General features: G+C 44.9%; 1 protein-coding gene across 2 annotated transcripts in view; it reads right to left on the reverse strand.

Annotated features, from left to right (window-relative positions):
- Positions 1-3,568: 3,568 nt before the first annotated feature.
- The window catches only part of LOC121530750 (AT-rich interactive domain-containing protein 3A-like), a 263,616-nt gene continuing 244,632 nt past the window's right edge, over positions 3,569-22,552 (reverse strand). For both annotated transcript variants that reach the window (XM_041835965.2, XM_041835964.2), the window contains 2 exons: positions 16,923-17,012; positions 3,569-3,950 (listed from right to left, as the gene is read on the reverse strand). In XM_041835965.2, the coding sequence (XP_041691899.1) occupies positions 3,751-3,950; positions 16,923-17,012 (290 nt within the window). In that variant the 3' untranslated portion in view covers positions 3,569-3,750. The remainder of the gene's footprint in view (positions 3,951-16,922; positions 17,013-22,552) is intronic.

Consider the following 22,552-nt stretch of genomic DNA (forward strand, 5'->3'; position numbering starts at 1 on the left):
AAGAGAGAGGGGGGAAAGAGAGAGAGAGAGAGAGAGAGACAGAGAGAGAGAGAGGGGGACGGAGGGGGAGAGAGAGAGAGAGGGGGGACGGGGGGGAGAGAGAGAGAGAGAGAGAGAGAGACAGAGAGAGAGGGGGGGGGTGGAGGGGGAGAGAGAGAGAGAGACAGACAGACAGAGAGACAGACAGACAGAGAGACAGTGAGGAGGAGGAAGAGAGAGGGGGAAAGAGAGAGAGACAAAGAGAGAGATGGGGAGGGAGAGAGAGAGAGAGAGGGAGAGACAAAGAGAGAGATGGGGAGGGAGAGAGAGAGAGAGAGAGAGAGAGGAGGAGGAAGAGAGAGATGAGGAAAGAGGGAGAGAGAGAGAGAGGGACGAGGGGGAGAGAGAGACAGACAGACAGAGAGACAGAGAGGAGGAGGGAGAGGGGGGAAAGAGAGCGAGAGAGACAAAGAGAGAGATGGGAGGGAGAGAGAGAGAGAGAGAGAGAGAGAGAGAGAGAGAGAGAGAGAGAGAGAGAGAGAGAGAGAGAGAGAGAGAGAGAGAGAGAGAGAGAGAGACAGACAGACAGACAGACAGACAGACAGACAGACAGACAGACAGACAGACAGACAGACAGACAGACAGACAGACAGACAGAGGGGGGAAAGAGGGGGGAAAGAGAGAGAGCAAGAGAGAGAGAGAGAGAGAGAGATAGAGAGAAGGGGGGATGGAGGGGGAGAGAGAGAGACAGACAGACAGCGAGACAGACAGACAGAGAGACAGTGAGGAGGAGGAAGAGAGAGGGGGGAAAGAGAGAGAGACAGAGAGAGAGAGAGAGAGAGAGAGAGAGAGAGAGAGAGGGGGGACGGAGGGGGAGAGAGAGAGAGACAGACAGACAGACAGAGAGACAGAGAGGAGGAGGAAGAGAGAGGGGGGAAAGAGAGAGAGACAAAGAGAAAGATGGGGAGGGAGAGAGAGAGAGAGAGGGAGAGGGAGAAAGAGAGAGTGAAAGAGAGAGAGAAAGAGAGCGAGACAGAGAGAGACAAAGAGAGAGAGGGAGAAAGAGAGAGAGAGACAGAGAGAGACAAAGAGAGAGAGAGGGGGGGGGCGGAGGGGGAGAGAGAGAGACAAAGAGAGAGAGAGAGAGAGAGTAGGGATAAACTCTCCAATGTCAGACACAAGTGCATTTAACAAGAAAGACGTGGATGCCAGTCACAAGATAAAGCCACTGTGTGATTGATGATTACATTAGTACTCCAACAACTTTAGCCTTGATACGTTTCCTACCCACATATTATCTGTTTTACCCACATATTATCTGTGTTACCCACATATTATCTGTGTTACCCACATATTATCTGTGTTATTATCTGTGTTACCCACATATTATCTGTGTTACCCACATATTATCTGTGTTACCCACATATTATCTGTGTTATTATCTGTGTTACCCACATATTATCTGTGTTACCCACATATTATCTGTGTTACCCACATATTATCTGTGTTATTATCTGTGTTACCCACATATTATCTGTGTTACCCACATATCTCCTTCTGCAGAGTAATGTGTTGAAGTCATCTACAGATTGGGATCCCAGGACTTCATTTAACTAGAACCCCCCACCAGGGGGTTAGCTAGAACCCCCCACCAGGGATAGTCTACCAACAGGAACGTTTCTGTCTGATTGCAAGTAACGCCTTTCCCACTAACTTCGTAATAAATGATTGATACTAGTGTGGGTTTAAATCAATGTCAAATGTGTTGCAATGTCAGATTTAATCAGAGCCGTCATCTCTATTCTGTGAGAAGCGTTAGTAAAGAGTCTCTGACCAGGACCGATAGTGGAGCAACGCTCTAGGCTATTTGGTTTACCCCTTTACTGACCAAGGCATTGGAATAAAACAACTGCATGTCTTGACGCTCTAGCTGTTGTCCCACAGCATTAAACAATGTGTTGACAGCTAGCGGCATCGATTGATCGGAGCGGAACCAGCTTCAATAGCGAACATGATATTTTCCTCTCAAAAAAAAAAAAAAGAAGGAGAAATTACGTTTCCCTGATTCTGTGAGATGTGCTTTGTCAGGATGTGCTTTGTCAGGAATATACTTGTGATATATATCCTTAGTTTGGTCATTGGTTCCACTATTGTATCTGTGCTTTCTGTGCATATTATAGTTTCTATGCTTTACTTTATTTTCATTGGTTACTCTTGTTTTTCTTTGGTTATCAGCTAAAAGTAGCAATCTTCTCTGGTTTGTGATAAAAAAACAACAAGAAAATGAAAGATTGTGAGTGACAATAAGATGGCCTCCCATACCTAGCAGAGGTCTAAGATGGCCTCCCATACCTAGCAGAGGTCTAAGATGGCCTCCCATACCTAGCAGAGGTCTAAGATGGCCTCCCATACCTAGCAGAGGTCTAAGATGGCCTCCCATACCTAGCAGAGGTCTAAGATGGCCTCCCATACCTAGCAGAGGTCTAAGATGGCCTCCCATACCTAGCAGAGGTCACAAACAAACCATACTACAGTTCAGGGTTGGGGTCAATTGCATTTCTATTCCAGCGAATGCGGAAAGTACCCTGAAATGCTAATTCTCTTCAACGCTTTTCAATTAGGAAAATGTGGAATTTGAATTTGGTTTATTTTCTGAATTGACTTGAATTAAAATGGAATTGACCCCAACCCTGCCACAGGTTAACAAGTATTTCTCTCTTCAGGTGCGAGATCAAGCATCTCCTCTTCTGTTGGAGGAGCGGCAGTCAGACAGACAGACAGTCAGACAGACAGACAGACAGACAGACAGCAGAGAGCCAACATGTCTCAGTCTCTCAAGAGTCTCCGTCCCACAGTTCCTTGCGTCTAATGATGTGTCACCATACATCTGTACCTATATGCTTACACTGCTCCAAACTGAGCAGCTGTTGTCAGGAAACACAGAAAGACAGCTGACTTTATCTGTATACACACAGGGTTCAGAGGTCTTCTACATACCATTGCTATTCAGAGTTCGGAGGAAGGAGGAGAGAGAATAGAACGAGAGCTTTTTATTTTTCTACAGAAGTATTTTCTCAGTAAATAAAACTTTTTGGATTCTTTCAACTGGAATAAGGGAGTTTGAGAAAAGGGAGGAGAAAGAGGTGGAGGAGGGTGAGGAGGAGGTGGAGGAGGAAGAAGATGAGGAGGTGGAGGAGGAAGAAGAGGAGTAGGTGGAGGAGGAAGAAGAGGAGTAGGTGGAGGAGAAAGAAGGGGAGTTGGAGGAGGAAGAAGAGGAGTAGGTGGAGGAGGAAGAAGAGGAGTAGGTGGAGGAGGAATAAGAGGAGGTGGAGGCGGAAGAGAAGGAGGAGGAGGAGGAGGAAGAGGAGGAGGAGGTGGAGGAGGAAGAAGAGGAGTAGGTGGAGGAGGAAGGGAAGGAGGAGGAGGAGGAGGAGGAGGAAGAGGAGGAGGAGGTGGAGGAGGAAGAAGAGGAGTAGGTGGAGGAGGAGGTGGAGGAGGAAGAAGAGGAGGAGGAGGTGGACGAGGAGGTGGAGGAGGAGGAGGAGGTGGAGGAGGAGGAGGAGGAGGAGGAGGAGGAGGAGGAGGAGGAGGAGGAGGAGGAGGAGGAAGAAGAAGAAGAAGAGGAGGAGGTGGAGGAGGAGGAGGAGGAGAAAGGGAAAGCCACCTTCAAAAACAATAGAAGTCTTTTCTCCTGGTATCTCAGACCACTTGTTTTCTTTGGGGGATGATGGGGGCTGGGGTTAGGGGGTGGAGCTGTGGGTGGGACTCAGCTCAGGGGGAGGAGTTTCCGTGTCCGTGGACCGAAGATGTGGAGGAGGAGGAGGAGGAGGAGGAGCAGGACGGTTGGATCTGTACGGAGGAGGAGTTCAGCCCCGGACTGGTCTTTCCTTGAGAGAAGGTGTGGTTCTGGTTCTGGGCCTGGTGACCAACCAGCATCGTGGGGAGGGAGGGCTTCCTGGCAAACAGAACACCTGGAGGGATGGAGAGAGGGAGGGAGGAGAGAGGGAGGGAGGAGAGAGGGAGGGAGGAGAGAGGGAGGGAGGAGAGAGGGAGGGAGGAGAGAAAGAGGGATGGAGAGAGGGAGGGAGGAGAGAGGGAGGGAGGCGAGAGGGAGGGAGGAGAGAGGGAGGGATGGAGATAGGGAGGGAGGAGAGAGGGAGGGAGGCAGAGGGAGGGAGGAGAGGGAGGGAGGAGAGAGGGAGGGATGGAGAGAGGGAGGGAGGAGAGAGGGAGGGAGGCGAGAGGGAGGGAGGAGAGAAGGAGGGAGGAGAGAGGGAGGGATGGAGAGAGGGAGGGAGGAGAGAGGGAGGGAGGAGAGAGGGAGGGAGGAGAGAAGGAGGGAGGAGAGAGGGAGGGAGGGGAGAGGGAGGGAGGAGAGAGGGAGGGATGGAGAGAGGGAGGGAGGGAGGAGAGAGGGAGGGAGGAGAGAGGGAGGGAGGAGAGAGGGAGGGAGGGGAGAGGGAGGGAGGAGAGAGGGAGGGATGGAGAGGGGAGGGAGGAGAGGGAGGGAGGGAGAGGGAGGGAGGAGAGAGGGAGGGAGGGGAGAGGGAGGGAGGAGAGAGGGAGGGATGGAGAGAGGGAGGGAGGAGAGAGGGAGGGAGGAGAGAGGGAGGGAGGAGAGAGGGAGGAGGAGAGAGGGAGGGAGGAGAGAGGGAGGGATGAGAGAGGGAGGGAGGAGAGAGGGAGGGATGAGAGAGGGAGGGAGGCGAGAGGGAGGGAGGAGAGAGGGAGGGAGGAGAGAGGGAGGGAGGCGAGAGGGAGGGATGGAGAGAGGGAGGGAGGAGAGAGGGAGGGAGGAGAGAGGGAGGGATGGAGAGAGGGAGGGAGGAGAGAGGGAGGGAGGAGAGAGGGAGGGAGGAGAGAGGGAGGAGGAGAGAGGGAGGGATGGAGAGAGGGAGGGAGGAGAGAGGGAGGGAGGAGAGAGGGAGGGAGGAGAGAGGGAGGGAGGACGGAGGGAGGAGGGATGAGAGAGGGAGGGATGGAGAGAGGGAGGGATGGAGAGAGGGAGGGAGGACGGAGGAAGGGAGGAGAGAGGGAGGGATGAGAGAGGGAGGGATGGAGAGAGGGAGGGAGGACGGAGGAAGGGAGGAGAGAGGGAGGGATGAGAGAGGGCGGGATGGAGAGAGGGAGGGAGGAGAGAGGGAGGGAGGAGAGAGGGAGGGAGGACGGAGGAAAACATGTTGAACGTGGTGATACATCAATTTCCCAAGTTGGGATCAATAAAGTACTTCTACTACTGCTACTACTATTGCTAATGGGAGATTCCACACCAGCGGGAGCAGAAAATATTTTGGGTATCTCAGATTGCTTACATAGGAACTTAATTGGGGGGAAGGATGTTTAACATGCTTTTTACATTTGTTTCACAAACCATTTTTGAGAATATCACGATGAAAGCGGCCATTTTAGACCCATACATACAGTACCTCCTGTAAGACCTTATGTTCCGTGACCCGTACAGACCATACATACATGATACATACATGATACATACATGATACAGACCATACATACATGAAACATACATGATACAGACCATACATACATGATATATACATGATACAGACCATACATACATGATACATACATGACACATACATGATACAGACCATACATACATGATACATACATGATACAGGCCATACATACATGATACAGACCATACATACATGATACAGACATGATACATACATGATACAGGCCATACATACATGATACATACCATACATACATGATACATACATGATACATACATGATACAGGCCATTCATACATGATACAGACATTACATACATGATACAGACATGATACATACATGATACAAGCCATACATACATGATACAGACCATACATACATGATACATACATGATACATACATGATACAGACCATACATACATGATACAGACCATACATACATGATACAGACCATACATACATGATACAGACATGATACATACATGATACAGACCATACATACATGATAGAGACCATACATACATGATACATACATGATACATACATGATACAGACCATACATACATGATACATACCATACATACATGATACATACATGATACAGACCATACATACATGATACAGACCATACATACATGATACAGACCATACATACATGATACAGACATGATACATACATGATACAGACCATACATACATGATACAGAACATACATACATGATACAGACCATACATACATGATACAGACCATACATACATGATACAGACCATACATACACCATACATACATGATACAGACCATACATACATGATACAGACCATACATACATGATACAGGCCATACATACATGATACAGACCATACATACATGATACAGGCCATACATACATGATACATACATGATACAGACCATACATACAGTGGGGAAAAAAAGTATTTAGTCAGCCACCAATTGTGCAAGTTCTCCCACTTAAAAAGATGAGAGAGGCCTGTCATTTTCATCATAGGTACACGTCAACTATGACAGACAAATTGAGGAAAAAAATTCCAGAAAATCACATTGTAGGATTTTTAATGAATTTATTTGCAAATTATGGTGGAAAATAAGTATTTGGTCACCTACAAACAAGCAAGATTTCTGGCTCTCACAGACCTGTAACTTCTTCTTTAAGAGGCTCCTCTGTCCTCCACTCGTTATCTGTATTAATGGCACCTGTTTGAACTTGTTATCAGTATAAAAGACACCTGTCCACAACCTCAAACAGTCACACTCCAAACTCCACTATGGCCAAGACCAAAGAGCTGTCAAAGGACACCAGAAACAAAATTGTAGACCTGCACCAGGCTGGGAAGACTGAATCTGTAATAGGTAAGCAGCTTGGTTTGAAGAAATCAACTGTGGGAGCAATTATTAGGAAATGGAAGACATACAAGACCACTGATAATCTCCCTCGATCTGGGGCTCCACGCAGAAGATCTCACCCCGTGGGGTCAAAATGATCACAAGAACGGTGAGCAAAAATCCCAGAACCACACGGGGGGACCTAATGAATGACCTGCAGAGAGCTGGGACCAAAGTATCAAAGCCTACCATCAGTAACACACTACGCCTCAAATCCTGCAGTGCCAGACGTGTCCCCCTGCTTAAGCCAGTACATGTCCAGGCCCGTCTGAAGTTTGCTAGAGTGCATTTGGATGATCCAGAAGAGGATTGGGAGAATGTCATATGGTCAGATGAAACCAAAATATAACTTTTTGGTAAAAACTCAACTCGTCGTGTTTGGAGGACAAAGAATACTGAGTTGCATCCAAAGAACACCATACCTACTGTGAAGCATGGGGGTGGAAACATCATGCTTTGGGGCTGTTTTTTTGCAAAGGGACCAGGGACGACTGATCCGTGTAAAGGAAAGAATGAATGGGGCCATGTATCGTGAGATTTTGAGTGAAAACCTCCTTCCATCAGCAAGGGCATTGAAGATGAAACGTGGCTGGGTCTTTCAGCATGACAATGATCCCAAACACACCGCCCGGGCAACGAAGGAGTGGCTTCGTAAGAAGCATTTCAAGGTCCTGGAGTGGCCTAGCCAGTCTCCAGATCTCAACCCCATAGAAAATCTTTGGAGGGAGTTGAAAGTCCGTGTTGCCCAGCGACAGCCCCAAAACATCACTGCTCTAGAGGAGATCTGCATGGAGGAATGGGCCAAAATACCAGCAACAGTGTGTGAAAACCTTGTGAAGACTTACAGAAAACGTTTGACCTGTGTCATTGCCAACAAAGGGTATATAACAAAGTATTGAGAAACTTTTGTTATTGACCAAATACTTATTTTCCACCATCATTTGCAAATAAATTCATTAAAAATCCTACAATGTGATTTTCTGGATTTTTTTTCCTCATTTTGTCTGTCATAGTTGACGTGTACCTATGATGAAAAGTACAGGCCTCTCTCATCTTTTTAAGTGGGAGAACTTGCACAATTGGTGGCTGACTAAATACTTTTTTTCCCCACTGTACATGATACAGACATGATACATACATGATACAGACCATACATACATGATACAGACATGATACATACATGATACAGACCATACATACATGATACAGACCATACATATATGATACAGACCATACAGACATGATACATACATGATACATACATGATACAGACCATACATACATGATACAGACCATACAGACATGATACAGACCTTACAGACATGATACAGACCATACAGACATGATACATACATGATACAGACATGATACAGACATGATACAGACCATACATACATGATACAGACCATAAATACATGATACATACATGATACAGACCATACATACATGATACAGACCATACATACATGATACATACATGATACAGACCATACATACATGATACAGACCATACATACATGATACAGACCATACATACATGATACAGGCCATACATACATGATACAGACCATACATACATGATACAGGCCATACATACATGATACATACATGATACAGACCATACATACATGATACAGACCATACATACATGATACAGACATGATACATACATGTTACAGACCATACATACATGATACATACATGATACAGACATTATACATACATGATACAGACCATACATACATGATACAGACCATACATACATGATACAGACATGATACATACATGATACAGACCATACATACATGATACAGACCATACATACATGATACAGACCATACAGACATGATACAGACATGATACAGACATGATACAGACCATACATACATGATACAGACCATACAGACATGATACATACATGATACAGACATGATACAGACCATACAGACATGATACAGACCATACATACATGATACAGACCATACAGACATGATACATACATGATACAGACATGATACAGACCATACAGACATGATACAGACCATACATACATGATACATACATGATACAGACATGATATAGACACAACATACATGATACAGACCATACATACATGATACAGACCATACAGACATGATACAGACCATACATACATGATACAGACATGATACAGACCATACATACATGATACAGACCATACAGACATGATAGAGACCATACAGACATGATACAGGCCATACATACATGATACAGACATGATACAGACATGATACAGACCATACATACATGATACAGACCATACATACATGATACATACATGATACAGACCATACATACATGATACAGACCATACATACATGATACATACATGATACAGACCATACAGACATGATACAGACCATACATACATGATACAGACATGATACATACATGATACAGACCATACATACATGATACAGACCATACATACATGATACAGACCATACAGACATGATACATACATGATACAGACATGATACAGACCATACATACATGATACAGACCATACAGACATGATACATACATGATACAGACATGATACAGACCATACATACATGATACAGACCATACATACATGATACAGACCATACAGACATGATACATACATGATACAGACATGATACAGACCATACAGACATGATACAGACCATACATACATGATACATACATGATACAGACATGATACAGACCATACATACATGATACAGACCATACATACATGATACAGACCATACAGACATGATACAGACCATACATACATGATACAGACCATACAGACATGATACAGACCATACATACATGATACAGACATGATACAGACATGATACAGACATGATACAGACCATACATACATGATACAGACCATACATACATGATACAGACCATACAGACATGATACAGGCCATACATACATGATACAGACATGATACAGACATGATACAGACCATACATACATGATACAGACCATACATACATGATACATACATGATACAGACCATACATACATGATACAGACCATACATACATAATACATACATGATACAGACCATACAGACATGATACAGACCATACATACATGATACAGACATGATACATACATGATACAGACCATACATACATGATACAGACCATACATACATGATACAGACATGATACATACATGATACAGACCATACAGACATGATACAGACCATACATACATGATACAGACCATACAGACATGATACATACATGATACAGACATGATACAGACCATACATACATGATACAGACCATACAGACATGATACAGACCATACAGACATGATACATACATGATACAGACATGATACAGACCATACATACATGATACAGACCATACATACATGATACCAGACCATACAGACATGATACAGACCATACATACATGATACATACATGATACAGACATGATACAGACCATACATACATGATACAGACCATACATACATGATACAGACCATATATAGATACAGACATGATACAGACATGATACAGACCATACATACATGATACAGACCATACATACATGATACAGACCATACAGACATGATACAGACCATACATACATGATACAGACATGATACAGACATGATACAGACCATACATACATGATACAGACCATACATACATGATACATACATGATACAGACCATACATACATGATACAGACCATACATAATTGATACATACATGATACAGACCATACAGACATGATACAGACCATACATACATGATACAGACATGATACATACATGATACAGACCATACATACATGATACAGACCATACATACATGATACAGACATGATACATACATGATACAGACCATACAGACATGATACAGACCATACAGACATGATACAGACCATACAGACATGATACATACATGATACAGACATGATACAGACCATACATACATGATACAGACCATACAGACATGATACAGACCATACAGACATGATACATACATGATACAGACATGATACAGACCATACATACATGATACAGACCATACATACATGATACAGACCATACAGACATGATACAGACCATACATACATGATACATACATGATACAGACATGATACAGACCATACATACATGATACAGACCATACATACATGATACAGACCATACAGACATGATACAGACCATACATACATGATACAGACATGATACAGACATGATACAGACCATACATACATGATACAGACCATACATACATGATACAGACCATACAGACATGATACAGACCATACATACATGATACAGACATGATACAGACATGATACAGACAATACATACATGATACAGACCATACATACATGATACATACATGATACAGACCATACATACATGATACAGACCATACATAATTGATACATACATGATACAGACCATACAGACATGATACAGACCATACATACATGATACAGACATGATACATACATGATACAGACCATACATACATGATACAGACATGATACATACATGATACAGACCATACATACATGATACAGACCATACATACATGATACAGACCATACATACATGATACAGACATGATACATACATGATACAGACCATACATACATGATACAGACCATACATACATGATACAGACCATACAGACATGATACATACATGATACAGACATGATACAGACCATACATACATGATACAGACCATACAGACATGATACAGACCATACAGACATGATACATACATGATACAGACATGATACAGACATGATACAGACCATACATACATGATACAGACCATACATACATGATACAGACCATACAGACATGATACAGACCATACAGACATGATACATACATGATACAGACATGATACAGACCATACATACATGATACAGACCATACATACATGATAAAGACCATACATACATGATACAGACCATACAGACATGATACAGACCATACATACATGATACAGACATGATACAGACATGATACAGACCATACATACATGATACAGACCATACATACATGATACAGACCATACATACACGATACAGACCATAAAGACATGATACATACATGATACATACATGATACAGACCATACATACATGATACAGACCATACAGACATGATACAGACCATACATACATGATACAGACATGATACAGACCATACATACATGATACAGACCATACATACATGATACAGACCATACAGACATGATACAGACCATACATACATGATACAGACATGATACAGACATGATACAGACCATACATACATGATACAGACCATACACACATGATACATACATGATACAGACCATACATACATGATACAGACCATACATACATGATACATACATGATACAGACCATACAGACATGATACAGACCATACATACATGATACAGACCATACATAAATGATACAGACCATACATACATGATACATACATGATACAGACCATACAGACATGATACAGACCATACAGACATGATACAGACCACATCTTGGTGTCATCATAGTCCTCATAGAGCGCTCTAACATATGGTGTATGGCTATATTCTGAAATAAAACTCACATTAATTTATTCAACATAAAAAAATATTAATATGAATGTCTCACAAACTACCCTTTTTGATGTTGTTCATTTTAAGACATATTGTTTGGAACAGTACATCACAGTTACCAGAGTGGGCTCTGCTAATTCTAACATTACCAGAGTGGGCTCTGCTAATTCTAACATTACCAGAGTGGGCTCTGCTAATTCTAACATTACCAGAGTGGGCTCTGCTAATTCTAACATTACCAGAGTGGGCTCTACTAATTCTGACATTACCAGAGTGGGCTCTGCTAATTCTAACATTACCAGAGTGGGCTCTGCTAATTCTAACATTACCAGAGTGGGCTCTGCTAATTCTAACATTACCAGAGTGGGCTCTGCTAATTCTAACATTACCAGAGTGGGCTCTGCTAATTCTGACATTACCAGAGTGGGCTCTGCTAATTCTAACATTACCAGAGTGGGCTCTGCTAATTCTAACATTACCAGAGTGGGCTCTGCTAATTCTGACATTACCAGAGTGGGCTCTGCCAATTCTAACATTACCAGAGTGGGCTCTGCCAATTCTAACATTACCAGAGTGGGCTCTGCTAATTCTAACATTACCAGAGTGGGCTCTGCTAATTCTAACATTACCGGAGTGGGCTCTGCTAATTCTAACATTACCAGAGTGGGCTCTGCTAATTCTAACATTACCAGAGTGGGCTCTGCTAATTCTAACATTACCAGAGTGGGCTCTGCTAATTCTAACATTACCAGAGTGGGCTCTGCTAATTCTGACATTACCAGAGTGGGCTCTGCTAATTCTAACATTACCAGAGTGGGCTCTGCTAATTCTAACATTACCAGAGTGGGCTCTGCTAATTCTAACATTACCAGAGTGGGCTCTGCTAATTCTAACATTACCAGAGTGGGCTCTGCTAATTCTAACATTACCAGAGTGGGCTCTGCTAATTCTAACATTACCATAGTGGGCTCTGCTAATTCTAACATTACCAGAGTGGGCTCTGCTAATTCTAACATTACCAGAGTGGGCTCTGCTAATTCTAACATTACCAGAGTGGGCTCTGCTAATTCTAACATTACCAGAGTGGGCTCTGCTAATTCTGAAGTCCCGATCCATTTTATGAGCACCACCAACACAGTGAATGGTAGAAGGATTCAAAGGGAACTCCCTCTGCTGGTGATTTGCTGAATGTGCAATCCTAAAGGAGAACTGTGATTGGTTACTGACATATCATTAAAAGTACCAGAGACCCCCCTCTGGAAATGTGATGTGTTTGAAAAATATATTGTTCCAAACAATATGTCTAAAAATAAGCACAATCAAAAAGGGCAGTTTTGAGATATTCATATTAATATTTCTTATGTTGAATAAATGAATGCGACAAAAAAAAAAAAATCTTCAGAATCAAGACATACTCCATATTTGAGAGCACATTATATGGAATATAACCAAGATGTGGTCTGTATCATGTACTGTTCGCAGGAGGCATGTACAGGTCTAAACTGGGCCTAAAATGGACACTTTCATCATGATTTGTAAAAAAAAAAAAAATGGTTTGACTATTAATAGTACATTTTTTGTCATTTAGCAGACGCTCTTATCCAGAGCGACTAGGGTTAAGTGCCTTGCTCAATGGCACATCGACAGATTTTTCACCTAGTCAGCTCGGGGATTAGAACCAGTGACCTTTCGGTTACTGGTGCAACACTCTTACCCACTAAGCTACCTGCTACCACCACCACTGCCACCACCACTACTACCACTACTAGTAGTAGTTTAATTGATACTGTACATTTCTACATGTTCTATCATACAATCTCTACAATCAGTTGGTAGAGCATGGCGCTTGCAATGCCAGGGTTGTGGGTTCGTTTCCCACGGGGGGCCAGTATGAAAAAATGAATGCACTCACTAACTGTAAGTCGCTCTGGATAAGAGCGTCTGCTAAATGACTAAAATGTAAAATGACATATCAACTCACTAACTAACAAATAACACATTGTCACACCTAAACAACCTGAATTAGACAACTAACTGTGAAGCCTGATAGGAGTTCAAGTTGTTTAAATCCTGTGTCATTATCAACCGGATCAACTCCAGTCTACCTCACTGAGCATGATGTTTCACACACTCCAGTCTACCTAACTGATCATAGGGTCTCAGACACCTCCAGTCTATCTAACTGATCATAGGGTTTCAGACACCTCCAGTCTACCTAACTGATCATAGGGTTTCAGACACCTCCAGTCTACCTAACTGATCATAGGGTTTCAGACACCTCCAGTCTACCTAACTGATCATAGGGGTTTCAGACACCTCCAGTCTACCTAACTGATCATAGGGTTTCAGACACCTCCAGTCTATCTAACTGATCAGAGGGGTTTCAGACACCTCCAGTCTATCTAACTGATCATAGGGTTTCAGACACCTCCAGTCTATCTAACTGATCAGAGGGGTTTCAGACACCTCCAGTCTACCTAACTGATCAGAGGGGTTTCAGACACCTCCAGTCTATCTAACTGATCAGAGGGGTTTCAGACACCTCCAGTCTACCTAACTGATCAGAGGGGTTTCAGACACCTCCAGTCTATCTAACTGATCATAGGGGTTCAGACACCTCCAGTCTATCTAACTGATCAGAGGGGTTTCAGACACCTCCAGTCTACCTAACTGATCACAGGGTTTCAGACACCTCCAGTCTACCTAACTGATCATAGGGTTTCAGACACCTCCAGTCTATCTAACTGATCAGAGGGGTTTCAGACACCTCCAGTCTACCTAACTGATCATAGGGTTTCAGACACCTCCAGTCTATCTAACTGATCAGAGGGTTTCAGACACCTCCAGTCTATCTAACTGATCAGAGGGGTTTCAGACACCTCCAGTCTATCTAACTGATCAGAGGGGTTTCAGACACCTCCAGTCTATCTAACTGATCAGAGGGGTTTCAGACACCTCCAGTCTATCTAACTGATCATAGGGTTTCAGACACCTCCAGTCTACCTAACTGATCATAGGGTTTCAGACACCTCCAGTCTATCTAACTGATCAGAGGGGTTTCAGACACCTCCAGTCTACCTAACTGATCAGAGGGGTTTCAGACACCTCCAGTCTATCTAACTGATCATAGGGTTTCAGACACCTCCAGTCTACCTAACTGATCATAGGGTTTCAGACACCTCCAGTCTACCTAACTGATCATAGGGGTTTCAGACACCTCCAGTCTACCTAACTGATCATAGGGTTTCAGACACCTCCAGTCTACCTAACTGATCAGAGGGGTTTCAGACACCTCCAGTCTACCTAACTGATCATAGGGTTTCAGACACCTCCAGTCTACCTAACTGATCATAGGGTTTCAGACACCTCCAGTCTATCTAACTGATCATAGGGTTTCAGACACCTCCAGTCTACCTAACTGATCATAGGGGTTTCAGACACCTCCAGTCTACCTAACTGATCATAGGGTTTCAGACACCTCCAGTCTACCTAACTGATCATAGGGGTTTCAGACACCTCCAGTCTACCTAACTGATCATAGGGGTTTCAGACACCTCCAGTCTACCTAACTGATCATAGGGGTTTCAGACACCTCCAGTCTATCTAACTGATCAGAGGGGTTTCAGACACCTCCAGTCTACCTAACTGATCAGAGGGGTTTCAGACACCTCCAGTCTATCTAACTGATCAGAGGGGTTTCAGACACCTCCAGTCTACCTAACTGATCAGAGGGGTTTCAGACACCTCCAGTCTACCTAACTGATCATAGGGTTTCAGACACCTCCAGTCTATCTAACTGATCAGAGGGGTTTCAGACACCTCCAGTCTACCTAACTGATCAGAGGGGTTTCAGACACCTCCAGTCTACCTAACTGATCATAGGGGTTTCAGACACCTCCAGTCTACCTAACTGATCATAGGGGTTTCAGACAGATAGACAGACAGATAGATAGAGCTCAACTATATCTGATGTTTAATGGCCACTTCAACCTCACTGGAAGTTTTCCACCAGCAAGCTTGTTCTTTACACCACGACATGAACTGCCTGGCCTACCTATCTTGAGGTAATTACCCCATCGCTGGAAGGCAGAGGAGGAGGTGGAGGAGGAGGAGGAGGAGGAGGAGGAGGAGGAGGAGGTGGAGGAGGAGGAGGAGGAGGAGGAGGAGGAGGAGGTGGTGTGCGGGAGGCGTTAAGGCTAAACCCAGGCACGGCTAAGACAATAAACCCCATCGACCTCCCATCCTCCCATCCTCCCATCCTCCCATCCTCCCATCCTCCCATCCACAGCCCCAATTCTGAGATATTTAACTTGTTTAACTCTATTGGACAGCCACTTCATTGGATTTTATAGCAAAGACATTGCGTGGAGGACTAAGGCGCCGGGGCGCTGCTATAACTTATTGAATTTCCTGCCTGCAATTACATCAGCAAACGGTCCCTCTATTTACCTGTGTAGACAACTCCATTTATTTCTATTGACATGTTGATGCTGCTAATGCCGGCGGTAGACAGGTTCAATGGAGCCTCTTGTCTGTCATCTGCCAGAGGACGAGAGAGAGGAAAACTCAATATGAGCATTTAGAAAGGGAACACAAGGAGCAGGAGAGGAGCGCCTGGGAGAGTATTGGCGATAACTCCTAGAGTGACAGGGTAAGGAGCAGTTTATTAAAGAGTTCTGAGGGAGAGAGAGGGGGGAACTGTCAACAGATGTAGCAGCCATTTGTACATGTCGGTTATCGCCAATGGGTTATCTCCCCGAGGAGACTGTGACATCATATCATAACACACAGACAAGCAGGCACTTGGAGAACTTGGATTGTGTAGCTACTCGCGAAGAACAAGGCTTTGCAACAATCTTCTCCCAAATAAGAACAACATGCAAGAATATTGTAAAGTTTAATTTCTGTAAAATATAATTAATGTGCAGATACATACTAAATATACTGTATCATTTTAGAGTTTAGATCATTTTTTCTTTTAAAACAGCACCACTATTACAGAACATTGTGCAGGCGTCCTCCAGCCTTGGCTGCCATATTTAATAAATCGTTTTGATGTAATCTGTAAATGATGGTGTTTATATGTTGGGTTGCAGCCCAGCCAGACTGGTCGGGTCGGCCAGTGGAGGAATTAACCTGTGAACGATTCTGACTCGTTCTACCATTAAGCGTTTAGAGCAAAGCCCATTATTACAACTAATGCCTGAGAGGCAGTCATGCAGAGAGAGATGAAACCACACCTGAGCAGATAGGTCCCTCATTCTTCCTTTAGGCTCTATTATTATTATTATCCAGTGATGTATGATGACTTATGGCTTGTCGTAAACACACACCGCCACACTGAGAACCATCAACAGAGGCGGGCGGGGCGACAGCATATATTTTGATATCTAGTATTTTCCCCTGTGGTCATGCAGCAGTAGTACATCTTCATAACATCGGTGAAATCCTCAGACATCACATTGCAGATGTTATGATGAACTGTGCGTTTAATTGCGGCTCGCCTGTCACATGGTGAAATACTCTTACTTGATGTGTGAATACCACCGCCGTGCTGCACAGCTAAACCCCCAGTTATATAACAGTAGAGGAAGAAACAGCAACACTGTTGGAGGATAATAAATAGCCTGGAGGAAGACTTCCTGTCTGAACTCTGATCCACTCCGAAAATACACAACAACAAAATGTGTCAAAGATATTTATGTGTGTTCTTTTTGTGGTGGTAACACGGCCGCAGATTGAATTGGGTTAGTTGGATATTAAGCAGGACGTGTTACAGAACCCACGGGAATACACAGTAAGGGGTCGTCTCTAAATTACAATCCTTTTTCTCCAGGATATTAAGCAGGACGTGTTACAGAACCCACGGGAATACACAGTAAGGGGTCGTCTCTAAATTACAATACTTTTTCTCCAGGATATTAAGCAGGACGTGTTACAGAACCCACGGGAATACACAGTAAGGGGTCGTCTCTAAATTACAATACTTTTTCTCCAAATGCTTCTCTGTGGGTTTTGAAATGATTAATGTGTGTGTCACAGTTATACATCATTATTGCATTAACATTACAGCACTATAAGGGCATAACGATGGATAAACATGTGTTCACATGGTAACTGTGGATGTGTCCGAAGTCACGCCCTATTCCAGGGTTCCCCAATAACTTCTGATCTAAAATTATATATACAGCACCAGTCAAAAGTTTGGACACACCTACTCGTTCCAGGGTTTTTCTTTATTTTTTAAAAACTATTGTCTACATTGTAGAATAATAGTGAAGACATCAAAACTATGAAATAACACATATGGAATCATGTAGTGAACAAAAAAGTGTTAAACAAATCAAAATACATTTTATATTTGAGATTCTTCAAACAGCCACCCATTGCCTTGACGACAGCTTTGCACACTCTTGGCATTCTCTCAACCAGCTTCACCTGGTATGCTTTTCCAACAGTCTTAAAGGAGTTCCCACATATGCTGAGCACTTGTTGGCTGCTTTTCCTTCACTCTGCGGTCCGCCTTTTCCCAAACCATCTCAATTGAGTTGAGGTCTCAAATTTGGACTCATCAGACCAAAGGACAGATTTCTACCGGTCAAATGTCCATTGCTCGTGTTTCTTGGCCCAAGCAAGTCTCTTCTTCTTATTGGTGTCCTTTAGTAGTGGTTTCTTTGCAGCAATTCGACCATGAAGGCCTGATTCACGCAGTCTCCTCTGAATAGTTGATGTTGAGATGTGTCTGTTACTTGAACTCTGTGAAGCATTTATTTGTGCTGCAATCTGTGGTGCAGTTAATTGCTGATTTCTGAGGCTGGTAACTCTAATGAGCTTATCCTCTGCAGCAGAGGTAACTCTGGGTCTTCCATTCCTGTAGCGGTCCTCATGAGAACCAGTTTCATCATAGCGCTTGATGGTTTTTGGAACTGCACTTGATGTAACGATCCCGGCAGTCTGAGTCGGGTCCTGTCTGGTGACTAGTGTTTCTGTTCGTGATCTCCAGTTTCCCGAGGGTTCGGGAACGCTCCGGGGAGCGCTCTTGATTTCCGCACCTGCATCCCATCAGCAATCTGCACACCTGGTCCTGATCATCACCCTTCTTAGGCTCTGGCCTAACATCCAGTTCCTGCCGGATCGTTAGCCATGAACAGTATGTTTGTCAGCGTATCAGCCTCTGAGCTACGAGTGTTAGTTTTGTTGTTTTGCACCTTGTTGACTTGCTGTGTACTTACCTCCGTTTTGTTCTGTCTGCAGTCTCACACCCGGAACCTTCACCCAACCTCTGCCTGATGGTCGGCGGCTGCCGAGCCATTTCTGGACCTACCACTGCACCCTCAACAACCCATCCACGCCACCCGCTCTGTTCCCTGGATTATGCAGCCTCACTCGGGAGTCTATTAAATAAACACTCACCTTTGTCTCAAAGTACCTTGTCCTGGTCTGCTTCTGGGTTCTGGCTTAGTAAACCGTGACAGAACGATCCGGCCAGTAATGAACCCAGCGGACCTGGACTCTGTTCGCCATGCCATTACCCAGCAGGAGAAGATGTTGGGCCATCATAGCACGGTACTACAGGAGATCGCGTTGTCAGTTCGAACCTTTCTACCGGTCTGACGGAGGTCCAGAACCAACGCAAGTGTCCGGTGGAGGATCCACTACCGGTTTCACCCATCTCGCCTGCCGCTTCTGAAGTTGTGTCCCTCCGTGAGCCCAAGGTTCCGACGCCGGATAAATATGAGGGGGAGCTGGGAAGATGCCGTTCCTTCCTTATGCAGTGTGGATTAGTGTTCGATCTACAGCCCTACTCTTATGCCACAGACAAGGCTAGGATAGCCTTTGTGATTGAGTTGCTGCGTGGTCGAGCGCTGGAGTGGGCTTCAGCCGTTTGGGAACGACAGGATCCCTGCATGGCTTCATACCAGGGGTTCACGGCCGAGATGAGGAAGCTCTTCGACCATTCCGTCCGAGGGAGGGACGCAGCTAGGCGCCTGTTTTCACTTCACCAAGGAACTCGCAGCGTGGCCGACTTCGTGATCGAGTTCAAGACGTTGGCTGTGGAGAGTGGGTGGAACGAGGAGTCTCTGCAAGCGGCCTTTTACCAGGGTCTGTCGGAGCAGCTCAAGGATGAGTTGATCTCCTATCCGGAGCCTAGTGACCTGGACAGCTTGGTAGCCTTGTCTATTCGGGTGGATAATCGAGTCCGAGAGCGAAGGAGGGAGAAGCAATGGGGTCCGTCCAATCGATCAGCTTCTCAGTTCCCAGTCGGGTCGGTTGGTGGACCAGAACACGTCGATTATTCTCCACCACAAAGGATTAGTGGAGAGGACCTCTCTCTCGATTCTGAACCCATGCAAGTGGGGCGGCACGGGTTAACCAAGGAGGAGCGTCAACATAGACGTAAGACCAACTGCTGCCTCTACTGTGGTCGCTCGGGACATTACAGCTCCACTTGTTCCCGGCGGTCGTCAAACTGCCCGGCTCGCTAAAGTTGGGAGGACTTTTAGCGAGCCAGTTTCAACCTCTCAGTACCTCTGTCAGACCCCGTTTCCCGGCTACCCTTGTGAACAGGAATCAAAGCTTAGCGATTAACGCTTTTATCGATTCAGGTGCCGATGGAAGCTTTCTTGATGCCGAAGTTGGTGGAACAGCTGGGGCTTTCCAAGGAGCAATTGCCGGAAGCCATTGAAGCGACCACTCTGAACGGCAGTAGTCTGGCACGTATCACGATGAGGACTGAACCGGTTAAGATGCGGTTGTCGGGGGAATCATTCTGAGATGATTTCATTCTTCATTCTGCCGTCTTCCCATGTTCCTCTGGTCCTTGGATACCCCTGGCTGAAGGAACACAATCCCACGTTCGATTGGGTGACGGGCAAGGTAACGAGTTGGAGCCTTGATTGTCATGCTAACTGTCTCAAGACTGCCTGCCCCCATTCGGTTCCCAGTCAGGTGATTGAGGCTAAACCCCCAGATTTGTCCCTGGTTCCCGAGACATATCACGATTTGGGGGAAGTTTTCAGTAAGCAGAAGGCTCTGTCACTCCCTCCCCACCGACCATATGATTGTGCCATCAACCTGTTCCCGGGAGCTGTCTACCCCAAAGGAAGGTTATACAGTATCTCCCGACCTGAACGTGAGGCGTTGGAGACCTACATCAAGGAGTCCCTAGCGGCTGGTCTCGTTCGTCCTCGTCATCACCCCTGGGGGCAGGATTCTTCTTTGTGGGTAAGAAGGATGGCTCTCTTCGACCGTGTATTGATTATCGGGGGTTGAATGCCATCACGGTCAAGAACAAGTATCCCCTGCCCTTGATGAGTTCTGCCTTCGACTCCTTACAGGGTGCTACGGTATTCACCAAGCTAGACCTACGCAATGCGTATCACATGGTCCGGATCAGAGAGGGGGACGAGTGGTTGACGGGTTTCAATACACCGATGGGTCACTTCGAGTATCAGGTGATGCCGTTTGGACTGACCAATGCTCCAGCGGTATTCCAGAGTATGGTGAACGACGTCCTGAGAGATATGATCGGTCTCTTTGTGTTTGTTTACCTGGATGACATTCTGATCTTCTCGAAGGAACCTTCCGACCACGTCCAGCATGTCCGGCAGGTTCTGCAGCGATTGTTGGAGAATCGCCTGTTCGTGAAGGCCGAGAAGTGCGAGTTTCACGCCCACACGACATCCTTTCTCGGGTACATCATCTCCAGGGAGAGATTAGGATGGACCAGGAGAAGGTTAGAGCGGTTCTGGAATGGGCCCAGCCCGGTGCGAGATTGCAGCTCCAGAGATTTTTGGGGTTTGCGAATTTCTACCGCAGATTCATCCGGGATTACAGCCGTGTGGCCGCTCCGTTAACTGCCTTGACTTCCAGTATCAGGACCTTCAAGTGGAATCCGGAGGCGGATCGAGCGTTTCTGGATTTGAAGAGGCGATTCACCAACGCACCGATTCTCTCTCAACCGGACACGGCCCGTCAGTTCGTCGTTGAAGTGGGACGCGTCTGATGTGGGAGTTGGCGCCATCCTGTCGCAGCGATGCTCCACGGACAGTAAACTCCATCCCTGCGCCTACTACTCT

The sequence above is a fragment of the Coregonus clupeaformis genome, unplaced genomic scaffold (assembly GCF_020615455.1).
Source record: "Coregonus clupeaformis isolate EN_2021a unplaced genomic scaffold, ASM2061545v1 scaf0002, whole genome shotgun sequence".
NCBI classification, from domain to species: domain Eukaryota; kingdom Metazoa; phylum Chordata; class Actinopteri; order Salmoniformes; family Salmonidae; genus Coregonus; species Coregonus clupeaformis.